The following is a 27,033-nucleotide window of genomic DNA, read 5'->3' on the forward strand; positions in this document are numbered from 1 at the left end:
TAGCTCTGAAGCACTTTGGATTGCCCTGAAGATGCGACAACTGCCATATAAACATAAGTTTGTTCTTTCTTATCGGAGTGCTTGTGTATTATGTGGCTGAAACTGAACTTTGCATGAGACAGTATTTAACTGGTCCACTCCACCCGCCCTTTAGGGTCCTAAGATGCCTCGCAAATTTTGGAATTAATGATATATTGCACATTATGGAGTGGAGAAATACACCTTAACTTGGTGAAATATCTAGGCAGGATCTGTGTAGAATATAAAACCGAAATTTAGTTGCTGATAATCAGGCAGTACTGAGAAGGCATATAGAAATCAGACGACGTGACCATCAAGACTGCAAACAGGATTAGAAGTTTAAAAGCTAATTTAAAAGGATTATGCTACAAAATCATTGAACACAAATAACTGATCACAGGCAATTTAAACGTTTTCCTTCAGTGGAAGTGCTGCCAATTACTAAAGATTCTCATGGATCAGTAACTTGGAATGATCACACAATTATTGCAAAAACAAAGTAAAGGGTGAGGGTCCCACAATATCCCCAGTCACACTGTTATGAGGATAAATGAAGAGCGTTTGTTTAATTTGTTGGATTATCTGAACATCCATACTTATCCTTATTAATAAAAGTAGCATATTCCATTTACTTTGTCCCTATTACTTTTGGTCTATAACATGAATTTATATGGTGCCTTTAGTATAACCAAACAACTACCTCAAATTGCTTCTCTTGATAAATTTATCCTAGGAAGTAATAATTTTAATATTTTCTCCCTTTGACGTGATTGTAATTAACTTTTGATAACCTGAGCTCATTCATCTAACTGGGCAGAAGAAACATATTTTTGTACTCGTGGATTGAAAGTAAGTTCTAGTTCTACAAAAAGGTGCAGGAACACATCACAAAATCAAATGTCCCTCAATACGAAACATGGATTTAATCCCCAGTACCACAAAAAAAAACAATATAACCTCATGTACTTTAAATTAAGTTTCCAATACAACAGTAATTCACCTATTTTAGAACACTGCACCAAGAACCATTGAAAAATCACCCTGATTCGGGAATAAGTATCAGTTTAATATAATTATATTTTCTCTTGCAGCAAATGAGACTTCTTCTGGTGCCCTGGTTTTGCTTGGCTCTGTAGTGTAAACATCTACACCCAAAGCCCTTTGGTACATAAGTAACAAAGTACAATATTGTTGGTAACTAATTCATTTTAACAACTTATCATTGCATTTCAAATTTCTGTTCCATTTTCTTCTTTAATTGAAAAAGGTACATGCTAACATATTTCTCAAACTGCTGTACAAAAATGTTTAAATTGCTCTTTAAATAAAGAATACTGCTTTTATATTCAGTTTTCATATTCTTTGCTGAAACAATATTTATAGTTTACCAAAGATATGGGCAGACACCCCATTAATAAAAACTACAACTACTTCCTGTGGGGGTGAAAAAAAGAGCCCAAAGGGAAGAAATTGAATTTAGAAATTTAATTTCCATTTATTACCTCAGCTTTTTACAGCTTTATAATTCAACGTTTGTAAAAAAAACCCTTTTAAGTCAAAAGATGATAAATTCAAAATATTCATTACAGATTTTGTTAAGCTCCCACAAAAGAACAGCATCTAAACAAGTTTTTACTCCCAGAACAACCGTAACAGTAGAAGACATTAACAGTTTGGGTGAAGCCAGCCTGTTACACAAAGCAAAATACAATCCAAAGCTACTGTCAACCAGAGAATCTTAAAATCCTTCAGATCCTGGTAGTACCATCCCCTTCCTATAACAAGTTTCATTTTCTTAAAAAAAAAGAGACTTCCAGTGTTCTAGATACAGCGCATTTTCACCTGAAGCTCTTTATAAAGAATGTTGTGGACAATCAAACGGCTCAAATAAAACTCAAAACTCTGCAGAAACTACACTACAGGTCATATCAGTGGATTAAACACAAAGGATTTGTACAGTTACATAAACAATGTCACAAAATACCATTACATAATGACAGCCAAGACAAAAACTGCAAACGGAAAGAAAAAGGTACCAACACATTAAATGTTCCATCACAAACGGCATAAATTCAGTCAATTCAGTGCAAATCCAACATAGCTTATGGCTGCATTTGAAAACTGATTTACTCGAAATTCACTTAACTTATTCCATATAAATCTGATTTTATCAAAATTAGTTTCCCACAAAGGTTTTCCCATCTTCAAGCAGACAATTTCAAAAGGAGTCGGGACATTCTGGATCACAGACTACCCCAAGATCTCTATCAGTCTGTTCCATAACCAGCTGGCAGAAACCACGATGTTAAGTTGGCGGAGTTGATGGAGAAAATGAAACATCTCTGTGCCACAGAGCTGTATCTCAAGGTCAGATATGAATGGATGAATCTCACTCAATCATGGTAGATGAGGTTAAGCAAAATACAGCTTGGATTAAAACCAACCATCAAACCATCAGGACCAATGGCTTTCAAAATATTATTGCATTTAAATGAGATGGAGTTGTGAAAATGAAAGCCGTGTAGGAATTTTGTTTTAATTTGTAATAAAACATTATGATTTGCCTTTATGAAAAATCATTTCTGGTATAAGTAAGAGGCAGTGTCAATGTTCATGAGTGGCATGGCAGCCATCTTAATATACTGGCATTACTATAGCAGCCAATTAAAAATGTACAAAGCCCTTGTGCCTAATCCAATCAGCTCCTTCAGTTAGGTTTATTCAGTACTCTCCTTCATGATGGTGGTGAAGCTTGAGCCTTTCGCATTGACCGTAGAGCCTTTTCTCGGAGATGTTTTTCTAGATCATCTAGGTTTTCTTCTTCACTTTCTGACTCCTATAATAAATTGATCAGATGAAACTCATGTAGAACTATGTTATAATGTCATTTTTAACAGAAAAACTCCAGCACCAAGTGCTCAGCGGTTTAACTGAAAAGAATCAGGATGCCAGACATCCAAATTTTGCATGTCAGAAGGAGCCAAATTTATTTGAGCAGCACATTTTATATTGCTCAAATTAATTTGACTACTTCTGCGTTATAACATTTGGATAGTAAAGAATATGCTTTATTACAATCTAAATAATGGTTATATCATTACAAAGCAACACTTTTACCTAAAGTACCCCCATCTCCATGAAGGAAGTGCATTAAATGTACATCTGGCTCCCAAATTATTTTTGAACTTCATAACATACAAGTGGTACAAGTAATGATCACTCTAAACTTTACATGCGCGCGGACATGCAGCAATCTGCAAAGTGTAGAGTGCGGACCACTCAAGTGACACACCTTCCCTTTCATATTTACAATGATCTAAGTTGCCATGGTAGCCAGCAACAGCTTGTATCACAAAGGCCTCAATCTGCTTCTCTCCCACCTGGCAAAATGTATTTTGAAAGCCTGAATCAACCTAGTCACCATACCATGATAGTAACAGAAATTAGTCGAGCAATATAGCTTGAAATGAGCAAAACCAACACAAAAGAAGGCATTTCTAAAGCGTACTCTTTGAAGTTGTAAATTACACATGCCACTGTAATTATGTTACAATCCCAGTTGATGTTACTACTGGACGGGAAGGTCCCAGAATGGAACCCTGGCTCAGAAGACCGTAACTTTTACTTTTTATTGAGAAAACGTGGATGAACAGAGTCACAGGACTGCCAATTAGCTTTTAATAACAAAATGACATTTATTAAACATGGAAAGTTTATTTATAATACAATGCTCCTTCACTCCCACTTATCGTCACAAATGTACACAGATTTAAAGGATAGCACAGGTTACAAAATATATCTTATGCTATAAGGTTTGCAATAAATACAGTCCTTGCAAACCAACGGGCTGTGGTCACACGCATCCCACTCTGCAACCAAGTGGTAGATGTCACCCAATCGAACTTCTGTGGATTTCTCCTCAAATTCCCCCCAGATGATTGTCTCACGAGTGTTTCCAAATTCCACTCTCAAAAAGACACGCTTTAGAATCTTCTTAAAAAGCAATGCTTTCCCTCAGCTGTTTTGAGCAAGGATCCACCTCCAGGTTTTACACCTCTCCTTTCAGTGTTCCTTTGTCTTGAATAGGCATGAGCTTTCAACCGTTCACACAGTCTCTCTGGGTTTCAGTCACCAATAGAATACTATTGTTTCAAAGACTGGAAATAAGGACACCAAACCTTACGATTGCTTCAGATCTCTGGCTTTTCTCTAGCCAACCTCATCAGCTCTGCTCTTCTTAGTTCTGTCTTTAACTCCAATGAACAGAGTACCCTGCTCAAATTCCAGTTCCTGGTTTCCTTTTTACATCAATCTTCATGGAAACCTCCCTTTTCATTACCACTTTACTGGAACTAGCTTTCTTGCTCATTATTCTATCTTATGGTTTTCCTGCTTCTATCAGGGATGCGAGAGCGGCCTTCTCTCTCACAGCTAAGCTCCAGCTGCTATAAAATCAGCTAAAATTAAACTCAAAAAGCCTTCCGACCCTAAAGGTGCCTCTGGTTTCTAAGCAAGTTTGTTCTTTCTCCAAGCTGGTTTACACTTTTCATGTTGCAAACTCTTTAAGCACAATATTGACAGTCTAAACTGAAACCCCAAACCCCCCATGCATGCAAACACCTTTGTTTAACAGGAATCTAACTAGTTTTACCCTTTCTTACACAAAAATGCTAAATTAAACTCACTCAAATCTATACTTTATTTCTAATATCCAACAATACAAACATAGATTAGTTACAATTACCTCTACTCCCTGACAATTACAAGGAAACGCCAAGTTTCATTTCTATTGGTTTCTGGTTTTAACTATTCTTGAGACACTGACTTACCTTTACGGGTTCTGAAGCTTCTGGCTGGGGTGACTTTTCTGGAGCTTCAACTGGCTCTACTGATGGTTCTTCAACTACTGCTGCCGCTGCTGCAGCCTTTTCTTTCTTATGCTTCTTGTGTTTCTTGTGTTTTTTGTCCTTCTTGTGTTTCTTATCTTTCTTCTTTTTCTTCTTCTTTCCTCCAGTTTCCTGGTCAGATATCTTAAAGGTACAAGGCAGTCATTACCTCAAAGCATTCATAAGCAAAAAAGAACTAGAATTTTTTTACGTTGATGATCTGCGCTTACAAAATGTATTTTAAATAGCTGGTAACTGAGCTACTAGAATAGATATACTTTCTCATTAGTGCAGTATAAATATGCCAAGACAAAGGCAGTTTCTGAATGGCATATTATCGAATATTATTTTCCCCCTATCTTGGTACCCTGCAGGCAGACGGAAAGCAGGTTTGTAAAGTCGAATGTCAGAAATGCTGCTGACACAAATTGAAGAGCCTACATATTATCATGGATTGATAATGCTAGGGTTCATAACCAAATCAATCTTGTGCCTAATACTAAGAAATAGGAATGACATTCGAACTGCTTCTGTACCCCAACAAGGCAATACAGGTGCAATCCTGGCAGCTGACTCCACAACCACAGATAAGCAGTAACAAGAAGAAACTAAAGATTGTTGAGTAAAACTGTCAATGTGGGACTATTATCAGCAGGAAAGAAATTAAGTATCATGCAAATGAGCAATACTCTGCCCACTAGCTCTCGCGTCAGTCAAATATGACAGCTGCTACTGTGCTTAAAGAGATTTCCCTATTACTTTAGTTTGTAATCTAAAAATTCCTTTGGTCTAATGAATTTTATAATTTCCCAAATTATATTCTGTGGAATTTAAATGAAGTCCAAGTTACATAAATTAATCCACCCAATTTTAATTGGAGCATCTCAGACCATTCACAACTCAACTCAGTTTTACAACATTGAACAAGGCATTAGCTACAGATACTCTTCATCACTTAAGAATGCAGTAAAATTGAAACTGGCTCAATGATGGGAATTCATTTTCCCACTGCTAGTTACACAAAAGTGTAAGTAAAGATTGTCATAGATGGAAATGAAGGGTCACTCAACACGGTGCAAAATGCATTTTCATTGTGGAGGTTATTTACTCTGTTGGACTTGATCTACAGAGAATCTATTTTCCGATATTAAATGGAGGAATACTGAAGTATAATAGTACAATTACCTTGACAGGAGATGGACTAATTGAAGCACTCTTTGCCTTTTTGTTTTGTGGTGGCGGAGGAACAGGTGTTGGTGACCTGCTGACAGACTGTGACCTGGAGACTGAAGCAACTGGCCTTTTCTTGGGAAGAGGTTCTGGCGATCTAGATATGGATCTGGATGATGTAGCCCTTCTCACGGCTTGTGGACTTGGTGAGATCCTAAGAAATTTACAAATTAGTGTTTCCAAAATGAATGGTCCTTGTGAGTTAGTATCAGAATCTATAAAAATTAATTTTCACATCAATTGGATTGAAGTTGCCAAGTATTCTACTGCAAGTTTCCAACTGAAACCAAAAAGGCACATACTGGAGTTAAGAAACTACATGCCATAGTTGCAACAATTATTAGAATGGCTAATAGATTGATAGAAAAGCTTGAAAATCCATAAAATAAATTCATGCAGTAGGTGGGAAAACATTTGTTTTGAAATTAGAGTCAACAACGACACAGTAATCATTGTATTAAGCATTGATGCCCTTACTTTTTGGGTTTTTTGGGTTCCGGGGTTCGCGAAACACGTCGGATAGGCCTGTTACTAGGGGATGGAGACATATGACGCCGTTGTGGTGGTGGTGGTGATATTGACACTCTTCGTGCTGGTGGTGGACTAATGGACCCACGCATCATCCTTGGTCGTGGGGATGGTGAGTGGCGTTTGTGTAGCAGTGGTGAGCGAACATCTCGGTTGGAACGACTAGGTGGTGATCCTCTCCTACGCCTGGAAGAGGGAGAAGGTGAACTCCGGCGCTTTGGTGCTGGTGATGGGGAACCCCTCCTTCTAGGTGGTGGTGATGGAGTATATCTTCTCTGAATTGGAGGCGAATAGCGCCTAGGTGAGGCTGAACGCCTTCTTGGTGGCAGAGACGGAGATCTAAAAAGACAAATGAATAACAAAAATCGAATTAGTAATTGTTCAGATACTCATGATCGAAACAGATAAATCCAAATTTATATAGTTCCTATTAATCTTTGACTTTCTTTCCTGTCAAGCGCAAACCAAATTATTAACTTTTGTTCCTTTCAATCAAATATGTAGAGAAACAGTATTTTGCAACCATAAAGGGAAATAAAATTTCAAGTTGGGCTATTACAGGGTAGTAATAATAATAGTAATTATTGAACTAAAAAACTCAAAGTACCAGAGGCATAATTAAGGAGCTCCACATGGGCCAGATAACTGCCAGCTTTGGTCTTCAGGCAGCATGGTCATAAGTGATCTCAGACCACATCAGGCAAGGCAGTAGAGGTCCTTTCAGATTACAATGATCGTAATGCGATGAATTCATATATACGTTGGATGTAAATGGGCTGATATTTGGCTGTGACCCCTTCCAAAGCCGAACAATGTTTGATCTAAGCAGTACGCTGACATGGAGAATTTCTGAGCAAGGCAGTGGAAAGCCACTGGTGACAACATATGTCACTGTCCTTGGAAGGGAAGAGAAAAAATGGCAAAAACTGAACATGGGGAATGTGTGTTTCATCTGGAAGAAGGTACAACTAAAACATGCTGCACATAAACAATGAGGCACGATTAGAATGGTTTATCGGGGTAAACCAATGTTAAAATCTGCCTGTTGGGATTGTAAAACCATTACAACCATTTCTACATGTTTATACTTAAATGCTCACAGGCCTGTTGCCATTCATGAATAGATAGCAAGTGCGGAATTATTTCATAAAGCAAATCATTCCTGAATTGGAGAAGGTAGGAAAAGAAACAAAGCAGAATAGTAAATTTTAGATAATGTAATACAGCAAAGCCCAATTGCCACATTGATATAGCTTCCAATATGGCAGGGTTCATAAAACTGGAACGGAAGAAGTTTGCGCTGAGAGAATTGGTTCAGGGGTTCTCCAGGCGGTGGCAACCGTTCCTTGACTATCTCGCGGAACGTTAAGGGAAAATAGATCGTCAGCAGCAGCAGCCCGGGGGGGGGGGGGGGGGGGGGGGGGGGGGGGTGCAACCTGTTTTGTTCTGGTTGGGGGGGGGGGGGGGAGCACTATTTTTTGTTACTTTGTTAGTTCACTATTTTATTTAAATAATGTTATCTATGAGTTATTGTGTTATCTTTTTTTTTGATTGATTTGTAAGGTGGAAAAATTGTGTTTGAAAACTTTAATAAAATATATATTTTTTAAAAAAGATATAGCTTCCAAAACATCACTGGCTTTGGACTGGAGATTCACAATGTGAAAATTAAAATGCAGCAATTACAGCAAAAACTCAATTTATATAGAATGTTACAAGCAAGTATGCTATGCTCAAGACTAATAATAATAATTTTTATTATCACAAGTAGGTTTACATTAACACTGCAATGAAGTTACTGTGAAAAGCCCCTAGTCGCCACATTCCGGCATCTGTTCATGTACACAGAGAGAATTCAGAATATCCAAATTACCTAACAGCACGTCTTTCGGGACTTGTGGGAGAAAACCGGAGCACCCGGAGGAAACCCACGCAGACACAGGAGAACAGGCAGACTCCGCACAGTGACCCAAGCCGGGAATCAGACCTGGGACCCTGGCGTTGTGAAGCAACAGTGCTAACGACCGTACTGCTGCGCCGCCCAAAGAATTACCATTCACTTTTGTTCAGCATGATTTTTGCGTCGCCTTTATAAACAACAACATAGTTCATTTGGAAGGGGAGCAGATGCTGAAATTGTGAACAAAATGTTTTTACACTATGTAAAGTTACAATTTGGGGGGCATTTCTTGAGAAGTGACATCAATGTTGAAAGTAAGCAACTGCACCTGTATCTGTTTCATATCAAAATTTTGCCAAACTATCCATCATGCCACAACACATTCAATTTCCATCTGCTCTACTTCAAAAGACATGCAAATTTCATACTCTATACATATTTTGGAATAGCAGATAGAATGAAATTATCTGTGCGCATGGATAAAAGGAATCCACAAAATTTGAAATAAGAAAACAATACAAATTCTACCACCACCGTCACATTTATCACCTTGGTGCTCCCAAAAGTGACCCGGTTATTAGTTTTCCGTTAATTAGGACAGCACTTGACAACTGGAAGGCAAACATTTACTAACCTGCGCCTCAACGGAGACGGTGATCTGCGCCGTCGAGGAGGAGGAGACGGGGTTCGCCGGCGCCTTGGTGGTGGTGACGGGCTTCTCCTTCTCCTGTTTACCATACATCAGCATGTGAACATACATTCAAGGCGTCAGCACAAAATAAATATTTCAGTGTAGCTTTCTCACTGCTCCCATTAACTCCCAGCCTCAAGAGTTAAAACTAAGTTTTAGCCAAAGCAAATAAGCATAACCCTGAAATAAACTACTCTTGGAATACATTCTGGTACAGGATGCCTTTTTAAAAGACCTGTTTTCTGCCTCACTGTATCCAAAAATGATTTTGTGTATCCCCACAGTACAGAACAAGTTTTCGAAGCTCATGTGAAATTTAGGTTTACAAATTGAACAGAATTGTTACTGTTTAACATGTGTGTGAAAGAAATCTACTGTTTAGGCAGAATTGTAACGGTATTCCCAATGCACTTATTCTTTAAAATTAAACCATCAACAGCCACAATAGGGGGAATCTAGTGCATGGAACCAGGCCATTTGGACTATTCTGGAGTTTATGCTTCACACGAGCATGTTGCCATCCGACTTCATCTAACTTTATCCTTAACAATACCCCTCCAAATTTTATAGAATTCTACCTAAACTATGTATTTCTTCTTATGCCAACTCTGATCTCTTGTCTGACTTCAGCCAGTTTGGATGCTACAACCAGCCTCAGTACTTAGACAGGTGAGAGCTTATTTTAAAACAGCTATCAGTTGGTAATTTCTATCTAGTCACCTAATTTGTGAATCACGTGAAGACTGAATGAGGCAGTAATACCCTGTAAAGCCCAACACCGTATCTAGGTTCATACAGTTTTCACGCAGCAGAAGGTGACAGATCGCTATCACCACCTATAAATTATACCCCAAAATATCAAAGCTTATGGGAATAGAGAAATATGGAGAAGGGCATGTTACTTTCAACATACATAGCTTAGATGCAGTTATTAAACCGTATAAATCCCTTGGAATGCAATTGTGCAAGTATAAAACATGATTAGAATTTCTATTGTTTGGAGAAATTAAATAATGCTCTCCAGCTTCCTCAAAATCCACATTCAAAATTCTAGGTTATTCAAAGCAATTTTTAAAAATACCAGTTTCAAGGTTGAAAAAGGCAAATACAAATTTCATAGGGTTCTCCAAAATGGGCCTTGAATTGAGTTTTGATTTTTAAGTAATCAATTAAGAGGGCAATTTCTCAGCCTGCCATTAAATCTATGCGCCCATTGTTTAGTTGAAACGGAGCAATAACTGCAGAATATCACAAGCAACACATTGTTATTTACTTTTACTCATTAGATTATGGGCCTTTCACACCAAATAAAACTGGCCATCACCATTATGATATCCCACATACAGTGAAAACCACTTGTGCTTTTTGTATCCAATATGAATGCCAAACTACATATTTCTGCAGAATGCCTTCTACATGTCCTGAACTATTTGAAATTATGTCAAAATGAAAGCACTCAAGAGTACCCACTCTACAATGCACACTAACCCACCTTAATCAATAAATGTATACTGCTCCTATATTCTATATTAAGAATTCTGCTGATTATAGGTGTACTTCAGTTTGGCTTGTATTCCACAGAATCAGTTGGCCCACAGATTAAAGATAAATGAAATAAATGGAATATATTTGGCCTAATTCAAGTAAAGAAGAAACGGATGTCTGACAGAAATGCCTCGTAAATAATCATGATGTGATGCCGGCTTGGACTGGGGTGGGCACAGTAAGAAGTCTTACAACACCAGGTTAATGTCCAACAGGTTTGTTTGGAATCACTAGCTTTCGGAGCGCAGCGCCTTCATCAGGACTCCTGGTGTTGTAAGACTTCTTACTGTTCCCAAATAATCAACAGTAATTTAAGTACACTGACATCTACAAAAATCGCTCAAAAACAGGAACCCAGGAGTTTGAAGCTCTGGACCAGTAGGCTGGAAATAAGTTTGATTTCATTGTTGGCACTATAATCATTTATGCGTGCACCTAGTCCTAATGTCCAAATTAGATTCTTTAATTTCATTTTACAGCATACTTGCAATATATTTCTAGAATTATGTACTTTATTCTTTGATGGTGGTGTTGTGTTATGTCACTGGGCGAGTTAATCCCAGGCTCAGGCTAATGCTCTGGGGGTATGGGTTCAAATCCCACCACTGCAGCGGTTGGAGTTTAAATTTAATTATTAAATCTGGAATTAAAAGCTAGCCTCAATAATAATGGCCATGAAACTAACAATTGCTGCAAAACTTCACCTGGCTCACTAGTGTCCTTCACTGCTCTGTCCTACATGTGACTCAGACCCACAGCACACGATGTTGTGCCGACCATTTATCCTAATCTAAAATCAACCTAACCGACACCCCTTCATGTGCCTGTCCAAGAGTCTCTTAAAAGTCTCTAATGACTCCACTACCTCCGCAGGCAATGCATTCCACGCACCCATCACTCTCTGTGTAATGAACCTATCTCTGACATCTCCCCTATACCTTCCTCCAATCACCTTAAAATTATGTCCCCTCGTGACAGCCATTTCCGCCCTAGGAATAAGTCTCTGGCTATCCACTCGATCCATGCCTCTCATCACAGCTCTATCAAGTAACCTCTCTGCCTTCTTCGCACCAATGAGAAAAGCCCTAGCTCCCTCAACCTTTCTTCATAAGACATGCCCTCCACTCCAGGCAGCATCCTGGTAAATCTCCTCTGTGCCCTCTCCAAAGCATCCACATCCTTCTTATAATGAGGTAACCAGAACTGGACACAGTATTCCAAGTGTGGTCTAACCAGGGTTTCATAAAACTGCAGCAAACCCTCACGGCTCTTAAACTCAATCCCCCTGTTAATGAAAGCCAACACACCATACGCCTTTTAACAACCCTTTCAACCTGGGTGACAACTTTGAGGGATCTATGTATGTGGACCCCAAGACACCTCTGTTCCTCCACACTTCCAAGAATCCTGCCTTTAAAGCTGCATTCAGCATGCAAATTCGACCGTCCAAAATGAATCACTTCACATTTATCTAGGTTGAATTCCATCTACCACGTCTCATTCCAGCTCTGCATCCTGTCAATGTCCTGTTGTAACCTGCAACAGTTCTTGACACTATCTACAACCCACCAACCTTCATGTCATCGGCAAACTTATTAACCCACCCTTCCTCTTCCTCATCCAAGTCATTTTAAAAAAACACAAAGAGCAGAGGTCACAGAACAGAACCCTGCGGGCCACCACTGGTCACCAACCTCCAGACGGAATACTTTCCATCCACTACCATTTGCTGTCTTCTTTCGGCCAGCCAATTCTGTATCCAGACAGCCAAATTTCCCTGTATCCCATGCCCCCTAACTTTCTGAATGAGCCTACCATGGGGAGCCTTATCAAATGCCTTACTGAAATTCATATACACCACATCCACTGCCCAACCTTCATCAATGTATCTCATCACATCCTCAAAGAACTCAATGAGTCTTGAGGCATGACCTGCCCCTCACAATGTGGTTGATTCTTAACTGCCCTTTGAAATGGCCGATCAGTGGCACAGTGCTACCTCAGCGCCAGGGTCACAGGTTCAATTCCGACCTCGGGAAACTGTGTGGAGTTTGCACTTTCTCTCCGTGCCTGCGTGGGTTTCCCCCGGGTACTCCGGTTACCTCGCACAGTCCAAAAATGTGCAGGTTAGGTGGATTGGTTATGGTAAATTGCCCCTTAGGATGGGGTTGCAGGAATAGGACAGAGGATTGGTCCTTGGTGATGTGGTCGTTCAAAGTGTCGGTGCAGACTTGGATGGGCCAAATGGCCTCCTTGTGCAATGTAGGTATTTTATGAAAGATCAGGGTTCAAGGGCACTCAGTGCAATGACAATTAAGGGACAGGCAACAAATGCTGGCCCAGCCAGTGACATCCACATGCCATCAAAGAGTAAAAAAACCTTCCTTTTCATTTTTGATTATGTAACCCTAAATGTTAAAACTTGACAATTTTAGTACAAGTGGATTCCACTGTATTTATAGTTCCTCAAGAATTTAATTAATCAAAAGCAGGTAACCCACAATTAGTTCTTTGCAATTCAGTTTAAAGTTCCCTTTGCAAAATTTTAACAAATTTCAATTTCAAGCATACACCCTAAGAAGCAAGTGCTTTCAATTTCCAGTTAAATTAAAAATTTGATGCAATAATTACTTCAGCACTCCAGCAAAAGTGGATTGCGTCGTCTAAAACGCAGTGCAATAATTCAACTAATTAGTAGTTGGGCTGAGGTTGCTAATTAAAGGAACCTTAAACAGGCTAATGTTTTCAGTGATCAGACAGCAACTCATTTTCAAACCAACCTTTTCGCCACTGGGAAGTGCCACCTCTTTCCAAGCGGCATCCTGATAGCAAGAGAAAACAAAACCAAGCTGTGTTTTTTCACAGATCAACCTCTAACCAAAGTATCTTAAACCAATAATTCATACAGACAGTATCTCTCTGGTTGATTTACATTAATTCATTAACTATAATATAATTATTTAAATGTTTTAATACCTTTCTGCACCATTTTCGATTTCCCAGGTCACACATTGAGAACTGGCCAGGAAGAGCAGCCGGCAGCAGACATCAATGCCCACATAAGGGTCAACCAGTAAGAAATGATGAGTGTAATCTGATGTGGAACAGGGATGAATTATCTCTCCCACAGGCCAGACACCCAGCCTCTGCTTGGTGCCATGCCTGGTGACTCAGTCAAAAGTAGAAAATCCCAATCCACCCTGTTACAAGCAACTAGAGTTATACACTAAATTTAAAAAATATTGTTCTTCTGATTTTACACAATATTTCATGCCTTTAAATTGTTTTAATGAATTATCCACCCAAGGGATTCCAGTACTTGGAAAGAGGATCTTCACCCTCGCAATGCCAATTTTTAATTTTAGGAAAGGATTACTTCCAATTTGCAATACTCAGCCAGAAAAGTTGTCTTGGTGGACAAATTTGGGCATTTTAATTACAGGGAGAAAGAAATATTAAATTACCCAATGATGTGTCAGATGGAACCAAGAACTCCTTGAATAATCTGTCTGCTTATACAAAAGCAAATTAACTCTTTCAAGTAGGGAGCACACTACATCACACCTCCAGCAGGGTAACTCATAACATTCCAAATTTGGAAACTCATCTAGAAAATAGGAGGGAAGACAACTTTTCTAGTTGGAGTAGGGAACATTTAAAACTAAGAGCACCATTGTCCTCCAGCATTACAGATCACCTTTTAAGTGACCTGGTTTTTAATATAGTTTCCCATGTGATAAAGAAAATCCAACACTATAAACTAAATGAAATACCTCCAAATAGGGCAAGAAATGTAAGAGTTGATTAACTAAAAGTTATTTTAATATTTGACTAATATGGTCCTTACTTGTCCTCCAACCCAAATGACCAAAAAGCTTAATTGTCGTCTTGACAAGTTTTAGATTTTTCAATTTGCAAATTGACTTATTGATGTACAATGAGGACTAAAATTAAGCAGACACTTAACCACAACCCCCAACCCTGGATTTTTACCTTTACTTTGGGGGGGGGGGGGGGGGGGGGATCCAGTCTTGTTGCGACAGTCGAGGAAACCGTTATTCAGATGATAATAACTTTCAAAAAGCAAAAGTCAGATTGTAGTAAATGGGAATGTGTTTAAGTTATTGAGAAGGAAGGCAGAGAAAAATTTGATATATTTCAAGGGACCAATTGCACCAAGCCTCATATTTTAGTACAAAAATGAATGGTGATACAAGATACGTTAAAATGGGGACTTCAGTCTCTGAAACATAACTACAGGCTTTACATACTCCTGAACTCCGAAGTAACGCAACAAAAAAATTGTCCCAACTGTTTGCATTTTACCTTGGTGAAAAATCCTTGTGCCGTTTTCGCATTGCAGGAGGCGGGGTCATGCTCCGTGATAATGAACGTTGGCGCCTTCTTCGAACTTCACCATTCTTTGCACTTGACCGTTTTGGTGCTTCATCTTCAGATGAGGATGAAGATCCAGACTCTGCAGAGGGAACATTTAACTAATTAAAATGAAAAAAATGAATCAGCATTAAACGGCACATTCATCAGTCCTTATAGGGTAAAAACACAAAATTGCAGAATAAATGGAAATTAATCTTGCACTCAAATGTAGTGCAAAAAGTGAAGCAATATTCCAACCAATATTTGTATATGAATACAACTAATTATTTCTCTTAGCTTACTGATGGTCCGACTCACTAAATGCAGACTCACTCTAAATCGTACTAACAGATAGTTGCAATAGTTTTAGCTAAAAGTGGTTTGTGGAATAACAGCATTAACTAGACTTATCTTACACCACACTGCAAAAACAATTGAGATTATATTAATATACTTATTTGCTTGCACACTCAAAATTCATCATTTCAAAAGGCTTCCACCAATAATAAACAACAAGATCACCTGGTATTGTAGCCTCAAGGACACTTTTCTGGATATATATCTTTCACTGGAAACAGGTTTGATTTAGTATTGATGAGCCAAAAAAACAAGTGTAGCACATCATAACTTAATTTACTTAGCAACGGTCTATCAAGTCTAACAGATATCAACAGTGGCTCAGCTAGGTTTAACTCTCGCTTTAAAATCAGAAGTTGCATGTTCAAGTTCCACTTCAGCACTTGAACACAAAAACCAAAAGTTCACACTCCAGTGCAGTACTGACAGTGTTGCATCATTGGCGGTGCCATCTTTTGAATGAGACGTTAAAATGAAGACCCATCTGTCCAGTGGATGTAAAAGATCCCACAGCACTATTTCAATGGGCAGGGGAGTTATCCCAAGTTTTCCAGCCAATATTTGTTCTTCAAACATAACAAGGATAAATCTGGTCATCATCACATAGTTGTTTGTAGGAACTTGCTGTGTGTAAATTGCCCGCCGGATGTCCTAAATCACACTTCAGAAATATTTAATTGGCTGCAAAATGTTTTTATGATGTTCTGTAATGGTGAAAGGTGCTTTATAAATGGGAGTCTTTTTTATAGTACATTTTAACAGCGCATAGGATTGACACTCAAAAGGTCCCTACCCATTTAGAAACTGCAGAATGATGCAACACACTGTGCCAAATTTTTAGTCTGGATGTGCATTTACAATAAATATATTCAGATCATTTACTTCAGCATTTTAGGCACCTACATGGCCAAATACACATGATAATTTTATGATCCTATTAGAGACCATTAACATTTAAAGATAAATCTACACACCCAATGATTTAACCAATAGAACTATGCCACAAGATTACATGTTTTTAAAACTTTGAACAAATTAAACAAAGGGAGTATGCCAAAGTTAGTGATATAGATTACAACCACATATGCTACACTCAGGTTGACTTCTTACTTCCCCCAAAAATTCTCTGATATTTTACAATACCCTACAAATTATTTACTTTTGTAAGGATCACCCAAAAGTATGCCACTGTCCTCTGGAACCTATTTTAATTCTCCCCAGTTTCAGCTATTCTTAGGGGTAAAACTTTAATTTGCATCTCTAGACTGTGGATGTTTCAGGCCCTTGTTCTGGTTACTTTCTCGATACTTCCAAACAAATTTGCTGGTTACTTTTTTTTGCCTCAGGACTCTGAGAACCCCTGTAGATTTTTTAAACAAATCTTTCAATTTCTGTGTTGCCCAAACTGAGTTCAAGTTTCTCATGTGATGAATGATATAGTTAGTATTTTTGCTGCATAAACTACAGGTGTAACTGCAATATACTAGGCTACCTTCTCTCAAATGAATTGAAACCATATAATCTCCCCAAACACCCATCTCCATGGCGACTTGGCATTCTCTGAGATGTCCTCAAAGAGACCTTTCAGCCAAGTATCCCTCATTTAAAATCCCTTCTTAGATCTGAAGAATTGGATTTTTAATGCTTTTAAATTAATTTCATTGTAACTACCAAAACATCTCTCTGAACTGCCCCTTCTCTAAGGATTGCAGAAGTCATGTCTCCACCAAAAGGCCCACAGATAGGCCAACCATGGTTGAAGTTTCTCCTTACCTTCTACTCTAACGTTGGAAGTCAGTGTTGATAAACATGACCCATTCTTTGAAGTGTAATTAACTCAGCCTTGTTTGTTTGTGTTCATATTAGATGTTTACAAGTTTAAATTAGGTTTTTCCTGGTTCTCTACAGCAATAACATTGCATTAGAGATTGTTTCCTGGAACAGTATGTTGTGGAACCAACCAGGGAGGAGGCTACTCTCGATTTGGTATTCTGTAATGAGGAGGGATTAATTAATGACCTCATAGTTAAGGATCCACCAGGGAGTAGTGACCATAGTATGGTAGAATTCAGATTCCGCTTGGTGGCGAGAAAGTAGAGTCCCACACCAGCATTCTGGAATTAAACAAAGGAAATTAGAGGCTTGAGGACAGATTTCGCCAGTATAGACTGGGCAGGAAGGCTAAAAGATAGGACAGCTGATGAGCAGTGGCAGTTGTTTGAGATACTCAATTCTTCACAACTAAAATATATCCCAAAGGAAAAAAGATGGTAAAATGGCAATAGACATCCATGGCTAAACAAGAATGACAAGGATGTTATTGAGACCACTTCCAGTGGCGGCCATAGAGTGAGAGGTCGCTTATTTGGTAGCTCCTGCTCGTGGTGGACTTTTGTGACCTTTTCCCCTGACTTATGGGGCATCTGTCCTTAAAATTGGAGACTAGTAAGGGAGAGAAGAAGAATCTCCCACCAGTTTATGGAGTTGTGGACCAGAAGTGATCTGCAAAGGAGAGATTGTTGGGCAAAGAAGAGAGTGAAGTCTGCAGCACAGGAAAACATGGCGGAGGCTCAGGGACTGAGATTGCTGGCTGTGGTCAACAGAATTTCTTCAAGAGAGCTTTGCCAAGCAAAGATGGGAGTGCCCGGACCCGATTAAGATGGGGATTGACCGGGTGGAGCAAAGATTGGAATCCCAGGGACAGGCGATTCAGAAGATGGAACAGGCAGTGGCGGGGTACGAGGATCAGCTAAACGTGATCGTGGAAGAGATGGAGCTGATGAGGGACCACCAGAAAAGGCTGCAGGAGAAGGTGGAGGATTTGGAGAACAGGTCACGTAGGCAGAACCTGAGGATCATTGGCTTCCCGGAGGGCATCGAAGGATTGGACCAGGGGCATATGTGGTGCGTTATGTTCGAGAAGCTGCTGGGGGAAGGTGCATTTACTCTACCCTTGAAAGTGGACAGAGCGCTTGCAAGGAAGCTGTGGATGAATGAGCCGCCGAGGGCGATGGTGGTACGAATGCACCGGTTTCTGGATAAGGAACAGATCTTGAGGTGGGCCAGGCAGACGAGGAGCTGTAAATGGGATGATAACGAGCTGCGCACTTGGGTGCGTAACTGGCCAATAGAAGGGCAAGTTTCAATAAAGTCAAACGGCCCTCTTCAAGAAGCAGGTGAAGTTCGGCATGTTGTACCGAGCTTATTTGTGGGTCACTTATGAGGTCAAGAGCTTTATTTTGGATCGCCGGATGAGGCAATGAACTTTGTTAAGGACAGGGGACTGGCAGATGATGGAGGACATTGAACTTGGGGGTGAGTACTTCTGTGCCTATGCTGATAAATTTCTTTTCTTTTTGTCCCAGTTTTTGGGCCGTTGCTCAGTTTTGTATGCGGGTTAGCTTTGTTCTTGTGGGGGGGGGGGGGGGGGGGGGGGTGGAATTTTATTCTTTGTTTGTTGGGGACTGTTATGTTTTGCCCATGTAAGTTTGAGCGGGGGGGGGGGGGGGTAGAATGCTTGGCGCCATGGGCAGGGCTATCAGGCTAGCTGGGTGGTCCAACTCACAGAAGCACAGTGCGGAGCGAGCAGGTGACCAGTTTGATATGGGGATTGAGATTGTTGTTTTGTTGGTAGTGGTGGGGGGGGGGGGGGGGGGGTGGGGGGGGGTAGAGAGGAAGGAGGGAGAAGAGTGATTTGTTCTATGACGGTGGGCGCCCGACGGCGGGCCTGAGGAGGTGCGGGACGAGAGCTGGAGGCTGGCCTAAGAAGGGTGATGATTGATCGGCTTGGGGGGGGGGGGGGGGGTTGCCGCCTCCGACCAGGCTGATCACATGGACCGTGAGAGGGCTGAATTGGCCGGTCAAGAGGGCTCGCGTGTTCGCACATTTGAAGAGGCTGAAGGCGGGCGTGGCAATGCTACAGGAGGCACAGCTGAAGGCAGTGAATCAGACTAGGCTGATGAAGGGGTGGATCGGGCAGGTATTTCATTCGGGGCTAGACTCTAAAACTAGAGGGGGGTTGCAATCTTGATCAATAAGCGGGTGTCATTTGAGGTACATATAGTGGCGGACTCAGGGGGTAGGGTACGTCATGGTGAGTGGGAAGCTGGAGGGGATGCCAGTGGTATTAGTGAATATTTACGCACCAAATTGGGACGACGCGAAGTTTATAAGGCGGGTGTTAGCACAGATTCCGGACCTGGACTCACATACGTTGATTATATTGGGGGGGACTTTAATACGCTGGCTGGGGTGGATGCCGAGTACTCGTCGATTGTTGTGCCCCACACTGGGTGGATCCACGGGTGAGCAAGGAGAGGGGTCAGCGGCCGCAATGGAGATTGGATGTAGGGCTGTTAGCGGATGAGGGGGTGTGCAGACCGGTGAGGGAGGCCATCCAGAATTATTTGGAGATAAATGATACTGGGGAAGTTTCAGCAGCAATGGTATGGGAAGCGCTGAAGGCTGTGATTAGGGAGGAGCTAATTTTGATAAGGGCTCATAGGGAGAAGGTGGAGCGGGCAGAGATGGATAGGCTGGTTAGGGAGATACTCCAGGTGAACAGAAGATATTCTGAAGCACCGGAGGCGAGACTGTCGAAGGAGCGGCAGAATATACAGATGGTCTGATATCCACAGGGAGTTGCGGTGGGGCAGTTGAGGAAGGGTAGAGGGGCGATATGAGTATGGAGAGAAAGCCAGTAGGATGTTAGCACACCAGCTAAAGAAAAGGGAGGCGGCCAGGGAGATAGGAAGAGTGAAGGACAGAGCGGGGGTACACGGTCTTGGACCCAGTGGGGGTGAATGGGATGTTCAAGGAGTTTTATAGTTGGCTGTAAGAGTCGGAGCCTCCAGCTGGGGTGGAGGGGATGAGGCAATTTTTGGAAGGGTTGGAGTTTCCGAAGGTGGGGAAGGCTTGGTGGAGAGGTTGGGAGCCCCGATCAGGATTGGAGAAGTAGTAGAGGGATTGGAGGCCATGCAGGCAGGCAAGGCCCCGGGACCGGACGGCTACCCAGTGGAATTTTACAAGAAGTTTTCTGGGATGCTGTGCCTGCTGTTGGCGAGGGCATTTAATGAGGAAAGCAGGGTGTTTTTTCATTGATTCTGAAACGTGATAAGGACCCAGGGCAATGTGGGTCATATAGACCAATCTCTCTACTGAATGTCGATGCCAAGTTGCTGACCAAAATTCTGGCCTCGAGGATAAGAGGACTGTGTTCTGGGGGTGATAGGGGAAGACCAGATGGGGTTTGTTAAAGGCAGGCAGCTAACAGCCAATGTTAGAAGGCTCCTGAATGAGATCATGATGCCCTCCGATGGGGGGAGGCAGAGGTGATGGTCGCTATGGACGCGGAGAAGGCTTTCGACCGGGTGGAATGGAATTATTTGTGGGAGGTTCTAAAACGGTTTGGGTTGGGCAGGGTTTTATTGACTGGGTTCGGTTGCTGTACCAGGCGCCGGTGGCGAATGTGCGGACGACCCGGGTGAGATCGGTCTACTTTAGACTGCACCGGGGGACACATCAGGGTTGTCCCCTCTCCCCTCTGCTGTGTGCCCTGGCTATAGAGCCATTGGCGATGGCGCTGTGAGCGTCAAAGGACTGGAAGGAGCTTGTCCCGGGGGGGGGGGGATATATTTCTGGCCCACTTGGGGGGGGGGGGGGGGGGGAGAGAGAGAGAGAGAGAGAGAGAGAGAGAGAGAGAGAGAGATGATGCGGATCTTCGGGAATTTGGCCGTTTCTCGGGGTACAAACTGAATATGGATAAAAGCGAGGTTTTTGTGATCCTAGCAAGGAGGCAGGCGAGGAGACGAGACTGTGGGAGTTGCTGTTTGAAATGGTTGGGGGGGGGGGGGGGGTGGAGTTTGCGTTCTTGCGGATTCAGGTTGCACGGGGTTGGGAGCAGCTACATAAATTAAATCTGCCCCCTTAGTTGAATAGATGGAAGGAATTTCAGAGGTGGGATTTACACCCGTTATCACTGGCGGGGATGGTACAGACCATAAAAATGACGATCCTCCCGAGATTTTTGTTTGTTTTCCAGTGCCTCCCTATTTTCATACCAACGGCCTTTTTTAAGTGGGTGAATAGGGCGATATTGGGGTTTTTGTGGGTGGGTAAAACACCGCGAGTAAAGAAACTCAGACTGGCACTGCCAAACTTTAGGAACTACTACTGGGCAGTAAATATAGCCATGATTAGAAAGTGGGTAGTGGGGGAGGGGTCGGTGTGGGAACGGGTGGAGGAGGCCTCATGTAAGGGCACAAGTTTGGGGGCATTGGTAATGGCTCCTTTGCCATTCTCGCCGGCCCGGTACTCCACAAGCCCAGTGTTGGTGGCAGCCCTGGGAGTTTGGGGCAGTGAAACATATGGGAGTTGAGGGAGCGTCGGTGTGGGCTCCAATTTGTGGTAATCACCAGTTTGTCCCGGGGAGGATGGATGGGGGGTTCCGGAGGTGGCAGAGAGCAGTGATTGAGAGGCTTGGGAATATATTTATTGATGGGAGCTTTCCTTGTTTGGAGGATTTGGAGGAGGGAATTTGTAGGAGGGGTTTGAATTGCCGGGAGAGAATGGGTTTCGGTATCTGCAGGCAAGGGATTTTGTGCGAAGGCAGGTTTCGACCTTTCCGCTTCTACCGCCTCAGGGGATACAGGACAAGGTAGTTTCTGGAATGGGGGTGGGGAGGGTAAGAGATAATGATAATCAAAATCTATAAAGAACTTATGGAGTGGGTGGAAACTCAGATAGGCGAGCTAAAGCGTAAATGTGAAGATGCACTGGGTAAGGAGTTTGAGGCGGGCCTGTGGGAGGATGCTCTGAGCAGTCAACAAGTCCTCATCATGTGCCAGGATCAACCGATACAATTCAAGGTGGTTCACCGGACACACATGACGGTGGCCCGGATGAGCAGGTTCTTTGGGGTAGAGGACAGGTGTATGAGGTGTGCAGGAGGGCCTGCAAACCATGTCCACATGTTTTGGGCATGCCTGAAGCATAGGGGATTCTGGCAGGGATTTGCGGATGTCATGTCCACGGTACTAAAAACGAGGATGGCGCCGAGCCCAGAGGTGGCGATCTTTGGAGTGTCGGAAGATCTGGGAGTCCAGGGGGAAAGAGAGGCTGACGTTTTGGCCTTTGCCTCCTTGGTAGCCCGGAGACGGATATTACGAGCGTGGAGGGACTCAAAGCCCCCAAAATCTGGTGTATGGGTTAGTGACATGGCTGGGTTTTTCAGACTTGAGAAAATTAAATTTGCCCCGAGGATCAACGTTAGGGTTCGTTCGGAGGTGGCAACCGTTTATCGACTTCTTCGGAGAAAACTAAACTGTCAGCAGACTCAATAAGGGGGGTTGGGGTTAGGCTTAGATTAGGTGGGAATAGTGGGAGATGGAGAGATGTGTTACGCACTGAACTACGTTTACATTTGTATTTGTATCTTTTACTGTTATAAAACCATAAATGTCTTAATAAAATGCTTGTTAAAAAAGGGATATTATAAAGACAAAAACTAAATTATATCATATTGCAAAAGCCAGTGGCAAGCTGGAAGATTGGGAAACTTTCCAACATAAACAAAGGGCTGCTAAAAGAAGTAATAAAAAGAGCTAAATTATGGGGGGGAAAACTAGCACAGAATATCAAAAAGGATAGCAAAAGCTTCTCCTGGTACATTAAAGGGAAGAGAGTCGCTAAGATGAATGTTGGTCCCTTGGAAGATGAAACTGGTGAATTAATTGTGGGGAACACAGAAATGCTAAATCAATACTTTGCCTCAGTTTTCACGGTGGAGGACACTAGAACCATTCCTATAGGAATGGGCAATTCAGAGGTAATAGAAAGGGTGGAACTTGGAACAATTGGCATCAATAGGGAAACGGTACTCAACAAACTCTTGGGATTGAGGGCAGACAAGTCCCCAGGGCCTGATGGCTGACATCCTAGGGTGTTAAAGTGGTAGCAAAGATTAAATGAAATGAAAATGTTAGTGGATCCTTTGGTTATAATAATCCAAAATTCCCTGGTCACGGGAGGTGTTCCAGTGGATTGGTAAAATGCTAACACAACGCCCTTATTTAAAAAGGGAGGAATGTGGGAAATTACAGAGCAGTTAGTTTAACATCTGTTGTTGGAAAATTGTTGGAATCAATTATCAAGGACGTAATATCAGGACATTTGGAAAGCCAAAGCGCTATCCATCAGAGTCAGCTTGGTTTTATGAAGGGCAAATCATGTTTGACTAACTTGCTCAAGTTCTTTGAAGATGTAAAAAGCAAAGTGCATAATGGGGATCCTGTAGATTTAATATATCTGGACTTCCGGAAGGCGTTTGATAAGGTGACACATAAGGTTAACTCACATGGTGAGATCACATGGGAATAGGGGTAACTTATTAGCTTGGATAGAAGACTGGCTGACGAACGGGCGACAGAGAATAAATGGGTCTTTTACTGGATGACAAGATGAAACTAGTGGGGCACCACAGGGTTCAGTCCTTGGGCCCCAGCTATTCACAATCTACATTAACTTAGATACAGGGATGGAAGGTTCTATTGCCAAATTCACAGATGACACAAAAATAGGTGGGACAGTAAGTTGCAATGAGGAAATAAGAACTGTACAAATGGATGTAGATAGGTTAGTAGTGGGCCAAACTGTGACAGATGGAGTTTAACGTGGATAAGTGCGAAGGCATGCATTTTGGTCAAAAAAATGGAACGGCAACTTATTATCTAAATGGAGGGAGACTTCGGGGTGCTTCGATGCAGAGGGATCTGGGTGTCCTCGTGCATGAGTCACAGAAAACGAGCATGCAGGTGCAGCAGTTAGCAAGGAAAGCAAATGGAATGTTGGCATTTATAGCAAAATTAATTGAGTATAAAGGTAAGTGTTGTTGCAACCATAGAAGGCACTGGTAAGAACGCATCTGAAGTATTGTGCAGTTTTGGTCCCCTTATTTGAGGAAAGATGTAGTGGCATTGGAGGTAGTTCAGAGGAGGTTCACTAGATTGAACAGTTTAGGCCTATACTCTCTAGAGTTTAGAAGAATGAAGGGAAATCAAATCGAGGTATACAAGATGCTAAAGGGCATGGATAAAGTAGAGGTGGATTTGATGCTTCCTCTTGTGGGGCATTCTAAAATGAGAGGTCATAATCTTAGAATCAGAGGAAGCAAATTTAAAACAGATTTGAGGAGAAACTACTTCTCCCAAAGGGTTGTGAATGTGGAATTTGCTACCCCAGAATGCAGTGGATGCACTCTGCAGTGGAGGGACAGCGAGTCAATTTAAGGAGGAGTTAGACAGATTTTTAATTGGTAATGGGTTGAAGGGTTATGGAGAATGGGCAGGACAGTGGAGTTGAGGCCATGAGGGGATCAGCCATGATCACATTGAGGGTGTTAGGCTTGGGAGGCTAAATTGCCTACTCCTGCTCCTGAGTCATGTGTTCTAGGGAGATGCTCTGGCTGATTTTGCAATCCAGCTCTTGGTCTGTAGCATTGTAGATAACAGATGAGGAACATATCAGCCATCACAGAATGGCGGAGCAGACTTGATGGGCCGAATGGCCTAATTCTGCTCCTATGTCTTATGAACTTACAATTCCTAAAACCATGAGTGATCATCTAAAACATGTAAATTATGAACTAAATTATGAACCAAATTATGAACCAAGTAATTCTGACAATTTGAATGAGTCACATCATATGAAGTGCATAGTTCCATACTTAATCCCTTGTGCCTTTGCCTCAACTTTCCAATAGTCAGAAATGAGTCCACACAGTTTCTGGCAGTCACAAGTCTTACTGAGTATTGAGAAATATTAGTATTTCTTTTCCCCTCCCAGTTCCTTTTTCACTGTCACAGATTAGTGATAAAAATGGTAACAGGCAACATAACAAATATCATATGAGCTAAATGAACCCCAAATACAATTACTGCATCCAGAATTTATTTGATGTCTTACAAATAATAACTGTTGTTCCAGTTTTTAGCTGCACATACATATCTAATCCAGTTCTATTACTTGCTTTAGTATCCAATTAAAGTTCACGTTTACCCCTTTTTAGGGAATTAGTTGGGGAAAGCATCACAATTGGGAATACTGGATGCACTGAAAATAGCCTAGTAGACATCTCATTCCATATTGCCTACTGGAAATAAAACCTTGTAGGGTCCTACACGGTAAGATTATAATTGAAAATCACTACAAAAACGAGAACAATTACAGAATGTTATAATTAGGTTTGTCATTGTACTTTACACCCTTTTCCAAAGCAAGATACTTTGCTTCACTTCTTTTATTTGATCATTCATTCCTTTTCCAAAGCTTCACACTAAGATTGATTTAAGCTCCTCATTCCTTTTCTGAAGCTTCACACAAAGGTTGATTTAAACTTCTGATTACAAATATATGAACCTGGTCAAAGCTGAACACTCCAGTTAATATTCCACTTACTATTGTTGCTTCAGTTTGTTTTCTATGATGACAGTAAGTTAACTCTGCATAATACTTTGGAATACTAATGCATTAATTATTCAAGATCCGAACTGCAGAGGAAATTCAATTATTTGCCATAATGGAGGAATCCACGAGTGACCAACGGAATTGGCAGTCTCTAAATCTAACTTCAGTGGGAATTTTAAATTAATCTTGCGAATATTCTTGTCGACACGGATTCCACAACAATTGTAGATAACAAATGCAAATACTAAATCTTCATTACAGTCTTGCAGTGAAATTGTTCCCTTTCTAGTACCAAGGTGTTATCTGTAGTCACAAATTCATTTAAATCTTCAAACATTTAATGTAGTAGGTCAAGCGACACCTCTAAAAACATAAACGCGAAGCGATTTAAAAACAACTGTTAAGAGTCCCACCTGAAGAGGTCTGCTGGTTCTGTTTGCGATACTGGCGTCTCTGCTGCACTGATTCCACTCCTGCAGCTTTGCCCCCTTTATCATCTTCTGCAACAATAAAACATTCTAATAACTGTTTTCAATTTGGAAGCACATGCTGCAACTTGACAAACTAGGCTGTGAGCATTAAAATAAATATTAGCTGCACTTTGGCTCAAAGGAGCAATTCACTATATTTCAAAAACAAATAACAAACACAAACCTGGAGTTACAAACTTCGTACTCGTAAGAGTGACCAGGAAGCCTGTGTTCCACAAATAGCTGTACCCTTAGCTAAGCTGTCAAGGTACAGCTCAACACTGACATCTCAACATAGTGGAAAAATTATCCATGCATGTCCTGAACACAAAAAGCAGGACAATCCAAAATGGTAAATTATTGCTGCATTAGCTTGCTCCCAGTCGAAGTCACGGAGGAATCAACATTGCTATCAAGTGGCATGTCATCAGTTATCTTCTTCCATTGTTTGAGTTCAGCCAGAATCACTGAGTTTCAGACTTCATTACAGCCTTTGTTCAAATGGAGGTGTCAGTGACTGCTCTTAATGTCAAGGCAGCATTTGACAGTTTGGGGCACCCAGGAGCC

The 27,033-nt window shown here is 41.4% G+C and overlaps 1 protein-coding gene across 7 annotated transcripts in view; it reads right to left on the minus strand.

Moving 5' to 3' along the window:
- Positions 1–1,491: 1,491 nt before the first annotated feature.
- srrm1 (serine/arginine repetitive matrix 1) overlaps positions 1,492–27,033 on the minus strand; it is an 83,135-nt gene continuing 57,593 nt past the window's right edge. For 3 of the 7 annotated variants that reach the window (XM_072501114.1, XM_072501112.1, XM_072501118.1), the window contains 8 exons: positions 26,410–26,496; positions 15,128–15,278; positions 13,582–13,623; positions 9,200–9,292; positions 6,615–7,004; positions 6,093–6,291; positions 4,851–5,051; positions 1,492–2,857 (listed from right to left, as the gene is read on the minus strand). In XM_072501114.1, coding sequence (XP_072357215.1) covers positions 2,756–2,857; positions 4,851–5,051; positions 6,093–6,291; positions 6,615–7,004; positions 9,200–9,292; positions 13,582–13,623; positions 15,128–15,278; positions 26,410–26,496 — 1,265 coding nt within the window. In that variant the 3' untranslated portion in view covers positions 1,492–2,755. Of the gene's footprint in view, positions 2,858–3,691; positions 4,179–4,850; positions 5,052–6,092; positions 6,292–6,614; positions 7,005–9,199; positions 9,293–13,581; positions 13,624–15,127; positions 15,279–26,409; positions 26,497–27,033 lie in introns of those variants that run through there. The other 4 variants (XM_072501116.1, XM_072501115.1, XM_072501113.1 and 1 more) reach the window with 3 other exon arrangements.

Source organism: Scyliorhinus torazame, chromosome 1, assembly GCF_047496885.1.
Source record: "Scyliorhinus torazame isolate Kashiwa2021f chromosome 1, sScyTor2.1, whole genome shotgun sequence".
In the NCBI taxonomy this organism is placed as follows: Eukaryota; Metazoa; Chordata; class Chondrichthyes; order Carcharhiniformes; family Scyliorhinidae; genus Scyliorhinus; species Scyliorhinus torazame.